The following is a 17,969-nucleotide window of genomic DNA, read 5'->3' on the forward strand; positions in this document are numbered from 1 at the left end:
TCCAAACTCTGCTGTCCCAACTCTCAGGGGCTTTCCAGAACCCCCGGGGGGAGGGGGGGCTCTGCCTAACCGCAACTCTTGAAGGTTAGGCTAAGCAGGCTGTGGCTGTAAGCCAAAGTGAAGAAACCCAAGACCAGATGCCAAAAACCAAAATCGAGTTATGTTTATTGATGGGGCCCACCCCTGCTCTCCAGGGGAAAGGAAGTCCCCCAAGGAGCCCCCTGGACAAAACAGAAATGGCGGGAAGGGCCCATACAGGAAAGAACGTCTCTGAGGTCCTTGTGTTTTTTTATAAAATGAATGAGTCCTTTGCGCGGGGCTCCCCAGCCATCCAAGCCTTGACCGGGAGTCCAGTTGCCCGCGGTGTGACCTCAGACCCTCACCCTGCAGACCACCCGAGCCCCTGGACCTTGGCCCCGGGCAGGGGCGCTGGGCAGAAGCCGAGGTCGGCAGTGGGCAAGGGGCTGCGGCCCCATCACACGCTCATGGTCATCCCGGGGGAGTACTGCGGAAAGACGAGGGGGTGGCGCGCGGGGGCCGGCTCAGTTCCGGCCTAGGCTGGGACCCGCCCCCGAGGGGAAGGGGGGACAGGGCAGTGTGGACGTGGGATGGAAAGGGACCAGGTGGCGATGCGTGAGGAGGCCGCCCAGGGCCTCGGGTCCCAGGGTTGGGGTGGGATGTGGGCGGGGCGGGGCGATAGGGCGGGCCTGGGGAGGGGGAAGGCGGGAGGAAGGGAAGGATGCCGCGGCCGCCCCCCCACCTGGCCCGCCGCGGTCACGGTCTTGCTCTGGCCCCCCGGCCGCCCCGCCGGGGTCTGCCCGCCAGGCCCCTCCGGCCCGACGCCGCCGCGGGGGGGGAGTCGACGCAGTCGCTTACGCTTTCGCTCGGGAACGGGTGCAGGAAGGTCCCGGCGGCCGCCATCTCGCCGTCGTCCCGCGGGGTGCCCGGGGTGTTGCTCAGGCCGGCCACGGCGCCGGGGGAGCTCTGGGGGCGGCCGCGGTCAGAGCGGAACACCCCGCCCCGCGGGCCAGGCCCCGACCGCCGCGCGGCCCAACCAGGACTAGGCCTCTCCACGCGGGCCGACCCCGCAGCCCCGCCCCCCGCCCCCCGCAGGAGCGCGGCCCCCTCACCTTCGGCAACCCGTCCAGATCGCCCGAGCCTGTGGACCGACAGACGGCGGTGACGCGGCTCAGACGCGCCTGCGCCGCCAAGCCGGCTCCACCGACCCCTTCCCGAACTTCCCTGGCGGCCGCGCCCCCTCCCTCGGCCCAGCCCACTGGGGCACCGCCGGGGGTCCCGGGCGGAGGGCCCAGATCGGGGGTGGTGGGTCAGTGCCGGCGGCCGGTTTAGTTACTGGACCCTCCCCGCAGCGCAGCCCCAGTCACTGAGCCCAGAGAAGCTCGGGGCGCGCCCCCAACGCCGGCCGAGCACAGAGGCGGAGAGACTGAAGGGGGCCGCCAGGGGGCGCACGAGGCTCGCGAAGCAGCGGGGCGGAGGCGTGTGTGTGGGTGTGCCCCGGGACTCCGCCCACTCACCCAGGGATCCGTTTACATGGTGAGGTTCCATCGCACTCATGGCGGCCATGGGGGCCTCCGGACCAGGGCCAAGCGGGAACTGCAGGCAGAGGAGCAGCTTGGGCCTCGGGCCACCACCTCTCCGCCCCCACCCCGACCCCCGCAAGCCCCAGCTCACATTAGTCCTGCCGGCGCCTGGCCCGATGGGGTTCATGATGGTGTACATGTTCTCACTGGAGTTGGTGGAGTCTGAAGCAGCACGTGAGGGGGTGGGGTGTGAGAGGGCCTCACCCAAACACACCCCTCCCTATGCCCCGCCCAGGCTGTAGTACCTCCAGGGCTGGGCATGATGGGTGTTCCAGGGGGCCCACCTCCTCCTGGGGGTCCCTGCACACAGAGGGAGACACAGAAGGTGAGAAAAGCCCTCCAACTGCCGCCCCACAACCCCTGCCCCCAGGTCGGGTGTCCCAGCTTCGGCATCACTCACCGTGTAGCTGCCAGGGGAGGAGGAGGAGTAGGGGATCTGGGGAGATGGGCAGCTGTGAGCAGTCCGCCCACTCTACCAACTCGCACACTCCTAATCCCCCCCCCACCCCCGCACGCCGTCCCGACACTCACCGAGTTGCCACTGGGGCTGGCCCATGGGCCACGCACTCCGGGTCCCCTAGAACAGACAGTGGTGGACCCTGGGTCTAAGCCAGGCGGGACACAGCCCCCCAGCACACACTCCCTGACACCCCCAGCCTGCCCCACGTGCCCTCAGAGCAGCAGACGTTGGCCGAGAAGTAACCAAGCACAGATGCCAGGCCAGCCTTCAAATCCCAACCCCATCCATCACTCACTGGTCTTTGAGCCTTAGTTTCCCCACCCAGCAGTGGCATAAAAACAGTATCGGGGCTGTTGTGCGGCTTCGGGGTCTGCCCCAGCATACCCAGCCCATGAAGCTGGGTGGTGGCCCGCATGGGCACACTCCCGGGGGTTCCTGAGGGCCTTACATGTTCATGGTGGGCAAACCCGGGCCAGCAAGAGAGTTGGGTGGGGGCCGCATGCCACTTCCATAGCTCTGTGAAGGTAAAGGGGCCGTGAGAGGGCAAGCCGAGAGAGGACAGCCCCTGAAGCCCCCCTGTCGCCTGGGCCCAGGCCTTACCTGGGGCCCAACGCTGGTCATGCCCCGTGGAGGCGTCACCCTCTGCATCGGGCCCATGCTCGAATGCCCTGGGGGCAGAAGGAATAGGGCTCAAGCCGCGGCCGTTCCCCGGTGTGGACAGGCGCTGTGCTGGGGGTTGGGGGTGTTCCTGCACGGTGGGCGGCGGGGAACTGGCTCTGGGATCCTGACGGGGGGGGCGGGGGACAGCAGCGGGAGCTTCCCTACTCACCCTGAGCACGTGGGGAGGGGTCCATGGCGCCAGGGAGGAGGGGCTGGGAGCCGGGTAGGCCCACGGGAGGCTGCGGAGGGGGAGTGGCAGCACTGAGTGTGGGTGCCCCCACCCCGGCCCAATTCCTGCCCCCCCTCCCCTCATCCCTCTCTCACCTGACTCGGCATCCGCAGGGTGGGCCGGGGGCCCCCTGGGAACCGCGGTGACATGAAGGGCTGGAAGAGGTGGGCCGGGGATCAGCACCTCCCCCCACCTACTCAGCCCCCAAAGCTACCCGCTTCCTGCCGCACCCGGGCCCCCAGCCTGGATACTCCCCCTCCTCCAAGACCAGCCGGCAGACCTCAGCCAGCCGCGCCGGGGGCGTGGGGGGCGTGGGAGCGCAGTAGGACGGGCCCAAGGGCCCGGGGGAGGGGTGTGCGTGCTCGAGGGGGCGGGGCACCACAGGTCCTTACCGGAACCTGAGGCCCCATCATGGGGGCGTTGGGGTTGTGGGGGGAGGCTGGGAGCCGGGGGGGCCCTAGGAGGACAGAACCAGGTGGGTTGGGAGGAGCGAGGTCACCCGAAGTTCCACGGTTTCCTGTGGCTCTGCTGAGCCTGGCCAGGGAGAGGAGGGGAGGGAACACCGTGGAGGCAGGAGAGTGGGCCAACTAGCCCCATCTGCGGGATGTGGCGGGGGTGGCGTGGACCCTAAGGGGAAGGTCATGGGCAGGACCTGTGGTTCAGCGAGCCAAGCTGTGCGGCCCCAGGCGCCCCGACACACACAGGCGCAGGCCTAGTGCAGAGACCCCGCCCCCTCCCGCAGCGGGGGACCCAGGCCAGATGGCCCCTCCCTCACCGGCACTACCGAGGCCCGCAGGGGCATACCCACCCCCTCATTGCCCCTGCCTGTCACCCTCCCACACAAGCCCACCCAGGGTCAGGAGACAGGGAGCCCCAGCCCTGGCTATACCTGGAAGAAGCCGGGTGCCATGGGGCCTGATGCCATTGCATCATTGGGAGCCATGCTCCCCATCACCGGGCTGGGGGCCGCTGCAGCGCTCTGCAGGGGTGGGGGAGATGGCAAGAGCCAAGTCAGGTCACTTCCTGTCCAAGTGTTTCCTTCTCTCCTCAAGCAGCTGGCCCCACGGAACAAGGAACCCAAGCCATCCAACTACTCAGGAACGGGAGGATTTGCAGGGGGGGGGGGGCGTGGGGGGAGGGGAGGAGGCGGCTCTAGGTGAGGGAAGAGCTGCGGCCCCTGTCCCCACCCTGGCTTAGCAACCAGATGTGCTGGGTGGCCCTCGGCAAGGGCTCTGCCTCCTTGCTGAACCCGTGACCCTGGAGGTGATCAGGGCCCAGCCTGGCTGAGCCCACAGCCCAGGTGATCAGGGACCTCAGCTCCCAATGTCCCCACCCTGAGGATTCCGAGGGTCTGAAAATGCCATCCACCCAGGACTCCAGTGTGTGCCGCATCCTTCTAGCACAGGCTTACTTTTTGGTCTGAATCTAACTTCAGATGGGTGGGGGCACAGTCCCCCACTCCCAGCCCAAGCCAACCAGCCCTGATTCCTCCTGCCTGGGAAGGCAGCTTAGCTGGGCCCCCAAGACACCTCAAATCAACAGACAAAAAAAATCAATAGACAGTTTCAAGATGAACCTCCCTCCCAGAGGGCTCCTCCCTGGAGCTACTGTACAGACCACTCCCCCTCCTCCTCCTCCAGGAAGGAGGGGAAGGAAGAGCAGAACTCTGCAGTGGGGTCTCCAAGCCCCCAACCTCTCTTCAGATGGAGAAGGGGAGAAGACCGGGTGCCTGAGAGGGGAGTTCCCATGTCTGCCAAGGGTGGAGATGCTGGTGGCAGGCCCAGAGTTGGCAGGGGGACAGGCTGACAGGCCACTTCCTCTGGTCGGTTCCAAGTCCCAGGCTTGTCTGCCTTTGGGGCCCACAGAGCAGGGGGAAAGGGGGAGATAGAGGCCTAGTCTTTAGGGCAGAGGAGACACATCAAAAGGATAGGGAAGGGGGAAGACACTGCAGGCACTGAGTAGAGCACTTCTCTTAAGGCCCCTCGACTCCTGTCTCTGCATCATCTGCCCTTCCCCCTCCGCCTCCAGGCCCCAAAAGGAAGAGGCTGGTCTGTCTGGGTCACTGCTGTCCCTGCAGCTGGCACAAGCCAGCACACAGGGGCACTCAGGAATTTGTGGAACTGCAGCCACTTGGGTTCCGAAGAGTTAAGCACTTAGCCCATGGTCACACAGCGCATCCTGCCCTACAGCAGTGGGGAAAGGGGCCCCTTGTCTGGGTCGGAGCAGGGCCCCTGGAGTCACACCCTTCCCTTTGGGGACTGACAGCTGCCCCCTTCTTGCTCCTTCTCAAAGGTCAGCCTCTAATGGATTTCTACCCAGGCCCAAGCTGGGAGGGTACCAGTGGGAGCACTCCCAGGGCCCAGCACAAATCTTTGAAAACCCAAGCGACCCCGGGGGTGGGGGTGGGGGGGACGAAGCTCTCAGCCTCTCTCCAAAATGCTGGGTCACCCCTGCCCTCCACCTCACCCTCTCCCACAAACACAACACGATGGCTTAGAGCAGCTACTCTCGCTGGCGCCGGCCTCAGTGGCTGGAGGGAAACAGCTCTGAGCCCTGGGTCTGTCCACTCCTCCCCAACTCTTACAGAGGGCAGGAGGGCAGCCCCCCTTCCGAGCCGCAGCAGGCGCCAGAGCATTTCCTGGTTGGGGAGGGTGGTGGTGCGGGTGGCTGCTGCTCCAGACCGTGAGGTGTGGGGGCGGGGAGAAGATGGGGCTCCCCAACTCTAGGCCTTGAAGGGTTAATCCAGGTTCAGGGGGGTGGGGGGGTAGGGCCCACCCTCCCGGTCGGGTGACCTGAGCTGGACCCCCCAAGTCAATCAACCACCCCCGGAGGCGCCAGCCTGGCCTGCGTTGCCATAACAACAGGCTGGGCGCGCTTGCGTTTCCTGGAGACGCTGAGGTTGGCCCCCAGCCGGGAGGCTCTGACTGAGCCCCCTCAGAGGGCGGAGGGCGGAGGGCGGGAGGAGGGAGCCCCGACTGCGAGGGAGAGGCGGCAGGACGCCCCTTCACCCCACCCCCAGTAAGTGCGGAGGTGGGGCAGAACGTGTAGCTGGCTTCAGTCTGCTGACACAGGGACCCTGTCACCCCAGGGACGGGGCGCCACCCCCTTCCCCTGACGCGCCCCGCTGCCATGGTAACCAGCAGCGCGCCCCAGGAAGCGCGCTCATTTCGCTGGGAGACCGTGCTCTCCCCTCCCCTCTCCCCTCCCCGGAGGCGCCAGGCTCGGGGGCGGGGACGAAGCCAGGCGCGGAGAGGGGAGGGCTGCGCAGCCCGGGAGGGGAAACAGCTCTAGGGGCCCGGGAGAGGCAAAGGGAGGAGCTGGGGGCTACACTGGGGAGAGAGACGGGCCCACGCGGAGTCACGCACGCACACAGCTCCACACACTTCTGTTACCCCAGTTCTGGCGGGACCACAACATGAATAGTGGGACCTGATGGGGGTGAACAGCAGCGACCTCGGCTCCCATAAATGCGCATACAGCGTGCATGGGGCGTCTTCAGGGACATGGTGAACCCCAGCCTTCTCGGGCTGCACCCTGGCCCTGCAGAGGCCTGCACGCCTCCACAGGGGGGCCTCTCTGTTGCGAGGCGGTGCGTGGTGTGGGACCCAGACTAACCGCAGAGGGCGGGGAACAGCCAGGCCCTGAGGGGCACAGCAGAGCAGAGGGCTCAGGATGTGAAGGCGCCCGCTGCAGGAAGAGTGGTTGCGAGGGAGGGGGGAGGGCAGGGGGAACCTCTCTCAGGGGCCAGGTGGCCAATCCCCACGGGCCAGGGTGAAGAAGTTAAAGGCAGGGGACTGCCATCTCCCCAAGACAACAAGGTGCCTCCCGCCCCCTCATGTTACCCACCCTCCTCTCGGGACAGTCCTCTGACTCCCACTCAACTTGTACGAAACTGAGGCCAAAGACGTGAAGTCAGCAGCCCCAGTCGCAGAGCAAGGTTGGGAGATCTGCCAAGTGCTCGGCCTCTCCTGCTCCAGGGTGCACGGGCAGTTAGCCTTCCCCCAGCACCCCTGCCTGGGCCCCCACCCCAGAAGGCTTGGAAAGGCTGGGGTGGGAGGGGACAAGCAGTGGTGGCTGCCCCGTCCCGCCCCGCATACACGGAGCTGGGCAGCCAGGCAGGCAGGAGCTGTGGTTCTGTCTACCTGGTTCCACATGGGGTTCACGTGAGGGGGAGCAAAGGAGGGGCTGGCCTCGGGAGGGTATGGGGCTCATGGGGACCTTCAGGAGTTGGGTGCAGTGGGGGGCAGAGGGACCCCACAGAAGCCATGATCTCAGGTCAAACCCCACAGCCTGGCCCACTAGCCCACCTGAGCCAGCTTCGGGCCGTGCAGCCCCCCAAGACCACAGGCCCCTGCCCACACCCGTGAGCCCTGGTCCCAGCCCCCGGGGCGGGGACTCACGTAGTCCTGGAAGGCCTTGGCTTCACTCGAGTGCTCGCACGCCTCTCTGCGGTCGGGCGCTGCACAGTACAAGTCCCAGAACACGCTGTGGGCGGCAGGGGGGGACGATGGTTTCCCCACGCACCCCCCCCAGCCCCCCCCATGTCCCACCCACACCAGCCTTGCGCGCACCACCACCAGGAATGCAGGAAGCCCGGGGGCTCCCCCAGCGTAATGTTCTTCTCCCATCGGATCTGCGGGGGAGAGGGAAGGAAGGTGAGGGCGAACGGCCTGGTCCTGTCTGACCCCTTCCCCTCCCAAGAGGCAGCCCCAACCTAACCCTGGGGCCCAGGAAACACCCGGGCAGGAAACCAGCAGATCAGAGCAAGGGAGCCAGGAGGGGGACAGCTTGGTGAGGAGAGGGACAGAGGAGCGGAAGGCCGATCCTCAGATGGATGGACAGACACCAGGATGCCAGCCCCGCCGCTCCGCAGCCCTCAGTTCCCAGGGCACAACCCCACCCCACCACGGAGACCTGATAAAAAAGGGGGGACCCCAGGGTGTGGGTGCCAGGGAAGGGGCTGGCTGTGGGGGCCCTGCCTGGCCAGGCCAGCTTACCTCGGACAGAAAGGTCTGGGCTGACTTCTGGGCACCAACGTGCAGCAGGTACTCATACACGTACAGCGCCAACCTGCAGGGAGGGGTGGGGGCCGGCTCAGGCTCTCAGGAGGCCCGGGCCAGACCCAAAGCTCCGCCCCGAGGGTCCCTGGGAGGGGCTTTAAGGCGAGGCACCTGCCCTCTGGTGGGAAGGTGGAGAAGGGCAGGGGCCCACAGTGAGCCCCTCATTGTACCTACCACCTACTGCCAGCCTCACTCACTTCCCTCTGCTGGTCCCCCCCTTGCCCCACCTCCCCCACCCCTCAGAAGAGATGGCCTCCTCACCAGTTGCTCAGCCTGGCCAACTCCTACACATCCATCAACACACAGCCTGCAGGCCCCTCCTCTAGGCAGCACTCCTAGCAGTCCCCAGCCCCCACCCTCCAGGCCAAATTCTGCTCAGTTCAACACCCCCTGATGGACCAAGTCCTGGCCCCAGCCTGCCAATGCTGAGACCTTATAGCAGCCTTGGCCCCAGGGAGTTCCTCTCCTTGGAGAAAGGGCTCCTGGGCTTCACTCTAGATTGTGCTCTGGGTGGGGTCTCCCAGCAGGCACCCTAGGCCATATGGCCAGGGCCCAGCGCCTAACTCACTCCCAGCCTCGCCTGCCAAGGAAGAAAAGGGGCTCTCTGACCCGAGGTCTTCCTCCTCCAGGTTTCCCTAGACCCCATCCTTTTCCTCAGGATCAGTTCCCATCCACCAGTGGTGGCTATGACATATCCATACCAGCCCCCCAAGGGGGAGTCTGGGGAAATGGGAGGTAGGGCCAGCAGTGCCACTCAGCTGCCACGGCACGACCCTGTCCAAATGCCCACAGTGCCCAGTACCCCTGGACACACCAACTCGGCCACTGCCCACCCCAAGAGCACAGGCCACGCTCCAACCAGCAACACCATCTGTGGGCCCACACAGGGAGGCCGGACCATCCACATTGCCTTCCAGGCCTTTCCATCCTTGGCCTCCACCATCCCCCAATCTGTCTTCCACACCTGCCAGCAGAGGGACAATTCCCCACCCGCTAGGGTCACCCATTCCCCAGCCCCCACTCTACCAGTACCGGCCCCTCCGGGCACCTCCAGGGTCTTCCTACTCCCCAGCCAGGCCCCAGGTGGACCGAGGGGAGTCTGGATCTAAGACCGGGGGCTCCCCAGGAGCCGGCCTGAGGCTGCTCCGGTGAAAGCTGTAGGCCCTTCCAGATGCCTCCCCGCTCAGCTGGCCTCCCTCCCCTGGCTGACGGCCCCATCCTGAAATAACCTTGCTTTGACTCATGCTCTTGCTTTCTCTCGCCCTTCCCAGCCAGGCTGCTCAATCCTCACATCCCAGCCCCCTCTGCAGAGCACCCCCGCCCCCAGCTCCAGCTCAGACCTCACCAAGGCAGTTCTAGTCCTTCTGTCCCAGGCCCCACCCCAAGGCTTCTGCCCTTGCCCTGGACCCTCTTCCTTCCTTCATCTATCCATCCGTCCTTTCAGTCATTCATTCAACAAACATTCACCTCCTTGAGCAGTGAACACAACAGACCCCTGCCTCCCTGGAGGCTACCTGCTCACAGGGAGAGACGGAGGAGCAAAAATATAGAGGAGGAGGTTAAGTCATCTGGTGGGGTGGAAGGTAGTGTGTGCTACAGAAGTACAAGGGGGGACATTAGGGAGTCCAGGTGGGCAGCTGAACCAGGGCAAGGTATGTCCACAGCTCACATTACACCACGCGAGCTGTGACAGCCACCGGAGAAACAGAAACAGGGCACAGAGGGGTAGGATTTGTGGGGCTCACATAGTTCTGAGCATGGGTCTCCCCCAAGACTGGCCAAGGTTCCTGCCTCGTCATCACACCCCTCTCAGCAGCGCCTCCAGCCCGGACGCCCCCAGGTTCCAACATCGCACCCCGGCAGTATCCAGCATCCACCCTTCCCCAGCCCAGTGGTCTTCCTCACCCCCCAGCCTCCAGGCTCACCTGTCCAACTCACTCCTGGGATCCCCCTCCCTTTCTAGAGGCTTCCTGAGCCTTCACGAGTGGCCTGCATCTACCAGGCCCGAGTCCATCAGTGAAGAAATGAACATGAAAAGTCAATGGGGCCGGAGGAGACCTGAGCAGCCCCAGCCTGCTCACCAACCGACCCTCCAGGCAAATAGAGAGGTTTGAAGAGATCCAGCTGGCCCCCGGCCACCTTGGGGAACAGTGCAGGGAATGAGGTGCCCAGAGACAGGGAGCAAGACGGAGTGGGGGGATCCAGGTAGGCTGCCCAGAAGGGAGCCTCCTGAAGAACATGTTGGCTCCCACTAAGGCCACCAAGGGCTCTATGCTGCCAGCCCATCGGGTCCCTCTCCATCACCTCTCACCCTCCACTGTCCAGGGGTGGCATCGGACCCAGGATGCAGGTCCCGGAGCCCACCACTGCCCGCTCTCCTCCCTCCTCCCGCCCTGCCCCAGCTCTCCTCTCTTCTCCCTGGGTGGCCTCCCCTCCTGCTTTGATGTTGATGACTGACGTGGTGCAGCTGCCCACAGGGTTGCTCCAACCTGGCCTCCCCCAAAACCCAGGGTCTGCCGTCCACTTGACATCTTAAAGGCCCAGCCCCACCCCATCTTCTTCCTCTCCTTCCCCTCCTGTTCCCTGACCTGGGTGGTCTTGACTCACATAGGTGCGGCGCAAGTGTGAAGATCCACCTAGCTGTCCCCCAGAGATCACTACATTTATTGAATTTAGGGGAAAAACTTAAGGAAAAAGCACTCTCTCTCCTGATTCTGAGCCTTCTCCCTTCCTTCCTCAGCACACACTTGGTCCAAGCCACCACTATCACTTACCTGGATTTCAACAGGGCCCCTCCAGGGGCTGCTTCCTCCCCTCCCCACCAGCACTCCTCACTCAGACCCTCCAGTGCCTCCCACACACATTGGCCACTCTCTACCTCTCCACCCCAGGGCCTTTGCACAAGCCATTTCCCTGCCTGAGACACTTCTGCTAGAGACCCTCATGGCTCCAAAGTCACAGGGCAGAGGCTTCCCTATCACTTCTAACGGCAGCCCTGCTCCATTCTCCACTTGCCCCCCATCATATTTATCTCCATTTGACACAAGGCCCTCTGCTTACTGCCTGCAGCCCCCACTGGATGTAGCTTTGGGAGGGCGGGGACTTCGTCTCACTACTGAGCTTACACAGCGCTGGGCATCCTGGGCCCCCAGCCACCCCAATGAATGAACAAACCAACCCTGAACCCCCTCGCTCCCGGAATGTCCAGTAGGCACTTATGAAGGTCAGCACTTACTTACTATTCTGAAGTTAAGGATTTGGGGTTTTATCCCAAGAGCAAAGAGAAGCCAGAGAAGGTTTTCAGTTTTGCTTGATTTCTCTTATATGCTGGTACTTTAATTTTTATCAAGATCAAGTCTCAGAGAACTGTGAGCAGCTTTCTTTGTTTGTTTTCAGTGAAAACTTTTGAAGCCTGGACATCTGGTCAGGTTGTTTCGGGACCTCCAGGGCCCGCCACTCAGGGAGGGCTTCTGGCTTGCAGGTCACTGTCTAGGCCCTGAGCTGGGTTGTGGGAAAGGGCCTGGGCTCTGGATCCAAATCCTGGTCCCACCCCAGCCCTGGTCAGCAAATGACCTGCAGAATGAAGAGCGCATCCATCAGAGGGGCTCCCGCTGCAAGATGGCAGGAGATGGGAGGGAGTGTGGGGTGCACCGGGGGCCCTCCCTCCAGAAGGAACGGTGACCTGGAGGATACAGGGTGCCCGGACCTGGAGTGCTCATGGGGAGAAGCTGCAGCTGCACAGGGAAGTGGTGACAGAATGGGGTACTGGAGCCTCCTGGACTAAAACGCAGCAGTACTACCTTCATCATCAAGAATTACCATAATAACCAAGAATTAAGAGGTGCTCCCTGCCCGGCTCCCCCTCCCCCTTAAAGCCCCTGGAGGCACATGCTGCTGGGGGCTGGGAGAAGCCCTCTCTACTCAAGGCCTTGTGTCACCCCCTCACCCCCATCTAATCCATCACAAGGTCCCACCGATGCCCCTAAGGGACTCTCCTGCCCACACATTCCCTCCCTCCCCTCTGCCACCCTCATGGCCAGGCCTTCAGCTCTTAAGAGCCAGGGTGGTGGCCACCCTCCTCACCGGCCTCCTGGAAGCCTCCACATTTGCCCCTTGCAGCCTTTCTCCTACCCAGCAGCCCCCACTAACAAATTCCATCCCGGCATTTGCCCCCCAGATACTGCCTCAAGACCTTCCCAGAAAGCTCCCCTGTGTCCACTGGCTCTGCTCAGCCTCCAGGACTCAGTTCGGGGGCTCCTTTCTCAAGAATCTCTTACCCATGCACGCCCCTCCAACAAGGATGCCCACAGGCACGGGCACCTGGAAGCCCAGCTAGGGATGGGACAGACACATGGTGAGTCCCTTGCCTGCTGGGATAATGAACAAACTACCTGAGGCCATGTGTCCATATCAGAACTAACCCTGGGGACTTTCCTGGTGGTCCAGTGATAGAGAATATGCCTTCCAATGCAGGGGACGCGGGTTCCGTCCCTGGTCAGGGAACTAAGATCCCACATGCTGCTGGGCAACTAGGCACGCGTGCCACAACTACTGAGCTCACGCACCTCAACGAGAGAGCCCGCGTGCTGCAACCTACAGAGCCCACACGCCCTGGAGCCCACATGCCACAACTACAGAGAGAAAACCCGCTGCCACAACTAAAGAGAAGCCCGCGTGCCGCAACGAAAAAATCCGCATGCCTCAACGAAGATCCCGTGTGCCACAACTAAGACCCGACGCAGCCAAAAATAAAAAAAATAAATAAGTACTAAATAAATCTTAAAAAAAAACAAAAACAAAACTAATCCTGGGAGAAAAACACAAGACGCCCAGTGACACTGACAGTGACCATCACTTACGGAACTATTCAAAACCCACGTGGCAGCACTTAAAGTGTTCAAGGATATACACACACGATGCAAACATTTAGATCTCTCCCCTCAACTTAGGACAGCACAGCCTCTGGGGCTGGAAGGGGGAAGGGATGCAAAGGGGACACAGGGGCCTTCAACTGTCCCTGTCACCTTCATCTTATTTAAAGAGACCTGCAACCAGTGACCGAATGCAGGCGCTAGTTAGTTCTGGGTGGGAAGTGATCTCGGGGTCTCCCTGTAGGTTGGAGTGTTCATCATTTACACAAGGAGAGGCTGTGTCTTCCTGCAGGCAGCCCACTCAGACCCCAGCCTCCTTCTCGCCCACCCTGCCATCCCTTCCCTGTATTCCCTGGACCCAGCAGTCACCACGGTTTGCTGTGAGCCCCCAAGAGGAGGGACCCACCATCTGTGTACCCAGCAGGCGCTAAGTCCATTTCTGGGACAGGCTAGCCCAGACCTAGTGCTGAGATGGGGAGCCAGAGGGGGCTCAGGACAGGGGCCCAAGAAGGAAAAAGAGGAAGGGCAGGAGGAGTCAGGAGAGTGAGATTAGGGAGGAAAAAACAGTCCTGGAGAGTCGAGCAGTGGAACCCCCTTCACCCCATTTCACGGAGGAGGAAACCAAGGCCCAGAGACAGGAAGTGGCATGATCGGTGGCTGCCTGTGAGGGGTGCTCTATCTGCAGCCTCTCCCCCAGTCCTCGTGAGAATCCTGCAAGGCCGGCTGTCCGCGTTTCAGAGGGGAAACTGAGGCTCAGAGCAACTAGCCCGCCTCTCTAGTGTATCAGCCCCAAGCGTCTGAGAGCTCTCCTGTGCCCCAGAACCTGAGTCTTCAGCAGGGTCCTTCCTCTCCAGGGCCTGGCATCCCCGTCAGTGAAGTGGATGCCACCATCTGGTGTTTTCCAAACTTTCTTTAGCGGCAGAACCTCGTCTCCAAGCCAACGCTGCTACAGGACCCTCTCGACAAGAAATGGATGAGCGCAGGATGGCTCTGGCCAATAAGTCAGATAACCCCCTCTTCCACCCCTAGCCAGGAGCCGAGGCCGGGTTCAAAGAATCAAAATCTCTCCTGGACTGTCTAGTGGGATTGAAACGCAACTCCAAACACCACCACCCCAGCTCAAACCTATTTCCTCCCTTCTCTTATCTCCATGGCCACCCCCTAAGCTGCCACCATTAGCTCTCTCCCAGATAACTGTGCCTGCCTCCCCCAGGTCTCCTGGCCCTCTACCTTCACCCGACCCCCAATAAGCCCCACTCCACAAAGGAGCTGGATTGTACTTTCGAACACAAGCCTCTCTGGCCCCCACAGCACATCCCCGCCCTGGGCACCAGCCCCAGCTCTTTGGCCTGGCCTCGCCCTAGGGCCTTTGCACTTGCTGTGCCCTCAGCCATTGGCTCTTCCTCCAGGTCTCTGCACACCTGACACACCTCCTCCCACTTCACTACCGCCCACTTTCCCATTTTGCTTTTTTCAGAGCATAGCTCCAGATCCTTCCATCGGCTTGCTGAGTAACTCACTTGCCTCCTAGCTAGGATGTGGGCTTCTTCAGGGCCAGGGCCTGGCTTCCCAACCACTACACCCCAAGACCCAGCCCAGCACATGTCTTAACAAGTGAACGATTCCCACTGGGGGAGTGGTAGCCCCCTGAGCCCAGAAGCCGGGGTACAAGGATGGCTGGAGATGTGCCAAGATCCCCAGGAGTGGGGTGGCTACACAACCCCTGCTTCCAACCTGGGCAGGAGCCAGGTGCCAGTTTCAAAAAGTCTTCCTGCTTAATGGTGCTTGGAAATGGACCCCAACCTCATAACTGTGCAGATAGACAAGAGAGGTCTGGAAGGGCAGTCATCTGTCTAGCATCTTGTGGCCAGAAGAATCTCTTCTCCAAAATGACCCCGAGGCTGGGTAGAGAATTGACACTCATCCTTGGGTTGGGGGGAGAGGTGGTGTCCCAATGTCAGTCCAGGCAGAAAAGACAGGAGAGAGCCCATAGTCAGGGCTCCTTTTCACTGCCCAGACGTTCAAGTCCTCACTCTTGCTCTGGCCCTCAAAGAGAGTCATCATGGGACCTCTCCCCAGTAACCCAGCCTCCTAACTGCTCCAGCAGCTGGTTTCCCGCCCTAGGTGGCTTGACTTCTAGGATCCTGCAAATCAGCCATTAGCCATCAGACATCAGAAGCCTTCTCTTTTCCCTGGCACTTTAACAATATCGCAAACTGCTGGGTGCCCTTGCTGTGAGACAGTCACACGTCCTAGCACCTTTCAAACGCTCCCCAAACCTAAGAAATGGCACTGTTATTATGTCTGCATTTCTCAGTATAGGAAAGTAAGCCTAAGACGGAGTGCTCCCTCACCCAAAGCCACAGGGCAGGTAAGTGGCAGGGCCAGGAGGCAAGCGCAAGAGCTCAGCTGCCTCCCCACCCCAAGAAGCTCTGAGCGCCCCCCGCCCCTCACTGAAGAGTCTGGGAGTTAGGAACCTGTCCCTCTACCAGCCTGAGACCATCTGCTACCCACGACCCAGCGCCATGCCCAGAACAAGTGGGGGCCCCAGGACTGTGAGCCTGCGGCTTCCCCAAGGGCCCCACCCAGCTGCCCCAGGCCCGGCTGGACAGGTGGCCTTTCAGGGGTGGGGCCGGCGCCCCTCAAGTACTTCTCGCGTCTCTCAAGCTTTCAGTAAGGAGCGGGGGAGGGGGGAGAGGGGAGGCGCCCAGAGCGGCCAGTCTTGCCTGTCCGGGAAACTTCCCCAGAGGATGGGGGAAGCGGCACGAATGGCGACTCCGCGCGCACACGCGTTCACAACCTCCCACACCCAAGGCTCAACCGTCGGGAAGGTCTCGCGACCCTCTAGTCCCGCTCGAATCTCGTGCGCCCCCGCAATCTCGCCCCCCTCGGGTCTCCGGGGGCCCTTCTACTCTCACGACCTCTCGAATCTCGCGCGTCCCCTCAAATCTCGCGACCCCTTAAGCCCCTCACGCCCCTAGGGTCTAGCGAGCTACCCCGTAGCTCGCGACCCTCCAGCCCCTCTGGTCTCGCGCGCCCCTCAAATCTCGCTCCTGCCCCTCACCCACGTGCCCCACGCGGTGCCCGCCGGCGTTAGGGCCACGGAAGCGGCGCGGCCACCGAGCCCCGCCCCCGTCTCCCACAGTCCCGGACCACCGACTCACTTCTCTCGTGCCTGGCTGTCGGAGGGCACGGCCGAGCCCTTGCCCCCCTTGGCGTACATGCTGCTCCGTGCCGCCGCCGCCGCCGCCGGGGCCCCACACCTGTCAGGCGGCGCCGCGGGCCGCGCTCCCGGTCGCCATAGCTACCCCGCGCCCCGGGCCTCACCGCCCCGAGCCCCGCGCGGGCATCGCGGGCATCGTCCGCGCGGGGGAGCTCCAGACGGCCGAGACGGCGGCGGCGGCAGCTCCAGCTTTGGCTCCAGCCGCGGGTTTTATTTTCTTCCTCTCTTCCCTCAGCGCGGGCTGTTCCGGGAAGCGCGCGCCCCCTCCTCCCGCCGCGCGCGCCCCCGCCCGCCGCCTCCCCGTCGCCCCCCCGTCGCCCGCGGGCGCCGCTCTTAAAGGGGCGATGGCGTGAGCGCGGGTGGGTCCCGCCGCCGGGACCGTGGGCCGGGCGCGCACGCGCAGTGCCCGCCGCGGGGGGAGGGGGCGCGGGCACACACATACTCGGTGCAACTGGGGACAGCCATCCGGGGGCACACAGCTGATCACGGCTACACACACACTTTCCAGATACACCCAAATTGTACACCCAAGAACACAGCCACACACTTAGTTGCGGCTACACTCTCCGACACAGAACTCTGCACACATAAGTCTGCATAGCTACTGGAACAACTACTGATAGCCCCGTAAAGCTACAGGCAGTTATACTGGGTGTATCGCCCCGCAGAGCTACCCACGCCCAGCACGGGTGGGAACCGCCACACACACAGTCTGCCCAGGGATATACTGTCATACACGCAGGTATACACAGCTCAAATAGTGGCTGTTACAGAACATTGAAACACACTCGACGCTCACATACGCACACAGCCGCACAGAGACACGCATCGGCACCGCTATGCCACAGCTTCCAACAGCTGTGGAAAGAGCCCACGCAGCTACTTGCTGCCACCCTGGGGCACATCGTCGCAGCCTCCCGAGGGCTCCACACAGGGACCTAGGGTCTCACCGAACCACAGATGGCTCAGTCACACGCAACACACAGTCACACAACACAGATACATGCAACACAAAGACACCACACAGACAAGAAGCTCCTGGGGTACCCAAGCCACACCCTGGGAGCTACCCTGCACTGCCCCACAGTCACACTTCCGTGTCAGTTGTAGGTGCTGGGTGACTTGACTGACTGGGTCATTCCCGCTGGCTCCGCCTCTCAGCCTGTGCTGCCAGCTGTGAATATTCCAACTTTAATAGCACCTTTGCAGGAGTCAGGGGTGCAGGCAGTGCGCACCCCATTCTCCCTCCTGGGGCCCTTCTTCTCCCCCCAGGAGGTGTGCAGAGGAGGTGGAGGCCGACACTGAGGCAAGGACACCCGCAGGGCCGAGGTGTCTGGGGTGGGGGTGGAGACCTGTGTGTCAGGGTACCTGTGGGCAGTGTGCGCCGGACGTGCGTGGGCTACGTGGCGGGAGGCCGTCCAGTTGTGACTCTAGGTCTAGATGCTTCTGTGTTTGCCATAGGTTTTTTTTTATTCTTTTTACGATCACAAGTGTGTGTGTAAACACGCGGTTCCTGTGTGAGTGCACGTGTGCGTCGTTGTGCGTGGGGGGTTGGCAGGCACCCAGTCGCTGTCTGGGCAACTGTCCCTGGCTCTGCGACGGTGGTTATGTGTCCGCGGCGGCCGTGCGGGGCCGAGTGACGCCGCGTCAGGTTTTGTGCACTAGTGTGTGTGCCTCCCCGAATGGGTGGATTGCTGGCCCCCTGGGACGTGTGTTGTGTGGGTTGTGCGCTCACATTTCCTGTGTCGTGTGTTGTGTGTTGATCGGAGTGCCCCTCCCGCTGCCGGCCGACCCCCCATTATGCCTCCCTCTTAGAAGTCCCCCAACGGCCCCCCACCCCCAGGTCTTCTGCCGGGCGGGAAGTC

General features: G+C 62.8%; 1 protein-coding gene across 7 annotated transcripts; it reads right to left on the bottom strand.

Moving 5' to 3' along the window:
• Nucleotides 1–138: 138 nt before the first annotated feature.
• Nucleotides 139–16,395, bottom strand: SSBP4 (single stranded DNA binding protein 4). 7 transcript variants are annotated; one of them, XM_068536720.1, is made up of 17 exons: nucleotides 16,046–16,395; nucleotides 7,948–8,020; nucleotides 7,522–7,583; nucleotides 7,351–7,435; nucleotides 3,840–3,929; nucleotides 3,046–3,105; nucleotides 2,891–2,960; nucleotides 2,662–2,729; nucleotides 2,510–2,577; nucleotides 2,133–2,178; nucleotides 2,002–2,037; nucleotides 1,847–1,901; nucleotides 1,693–1,763; nucleotides 1,536–1,614; nucleotides 1,131–1,159; nucleotides 877–984; nucleotides 139–505 (listed from the first exon to the last, which is right to left on the bottom strand). In XM_068536720.1, exons 1-17 carry the CDS (start codon nucleotides 16,102–16,104, stop codon nucleotides 476–478), a joined length of 1,089 nt encoding a protein of 362 aa, XP_068392821.1. In that variant the 5' UTR covers nucleotides 16,105–16,395; the 3' UTR covers nucleotides 139–475. The 7 variants fall into 7 exon arrangements, with proteins under 7 accessions (XP_068392821.1, XP_068392822.1, XP_068392820.1 ...); XM_068536721.1 differs by having other exon boundaries at nucleotides 2,510–2,729; nucleotides 7,351–7,409; XM_068536719.1 differs by having other exon boundaries at nucleotides 2,510–2,729.
• Nucleotides 16,396–17,969: the final 1,574 nt, after the last annotated feature.

The sequence above is a fragment of the Eschrichtius robustus genome, chromosome 2 (assembly GCF_028021215.1).
Source record: "Eschrichtius robustus isolate mEscRob2 chromosome 2, mEscRob2.pri, whole genome shotgun sequence".
Lineage (NCBI taxonomy): Eukaryota > Metazoa > Chordata > Mammalia > Artiodactyla > Eschrichtiidae > Eschrichtius > Eschrichtius robustus.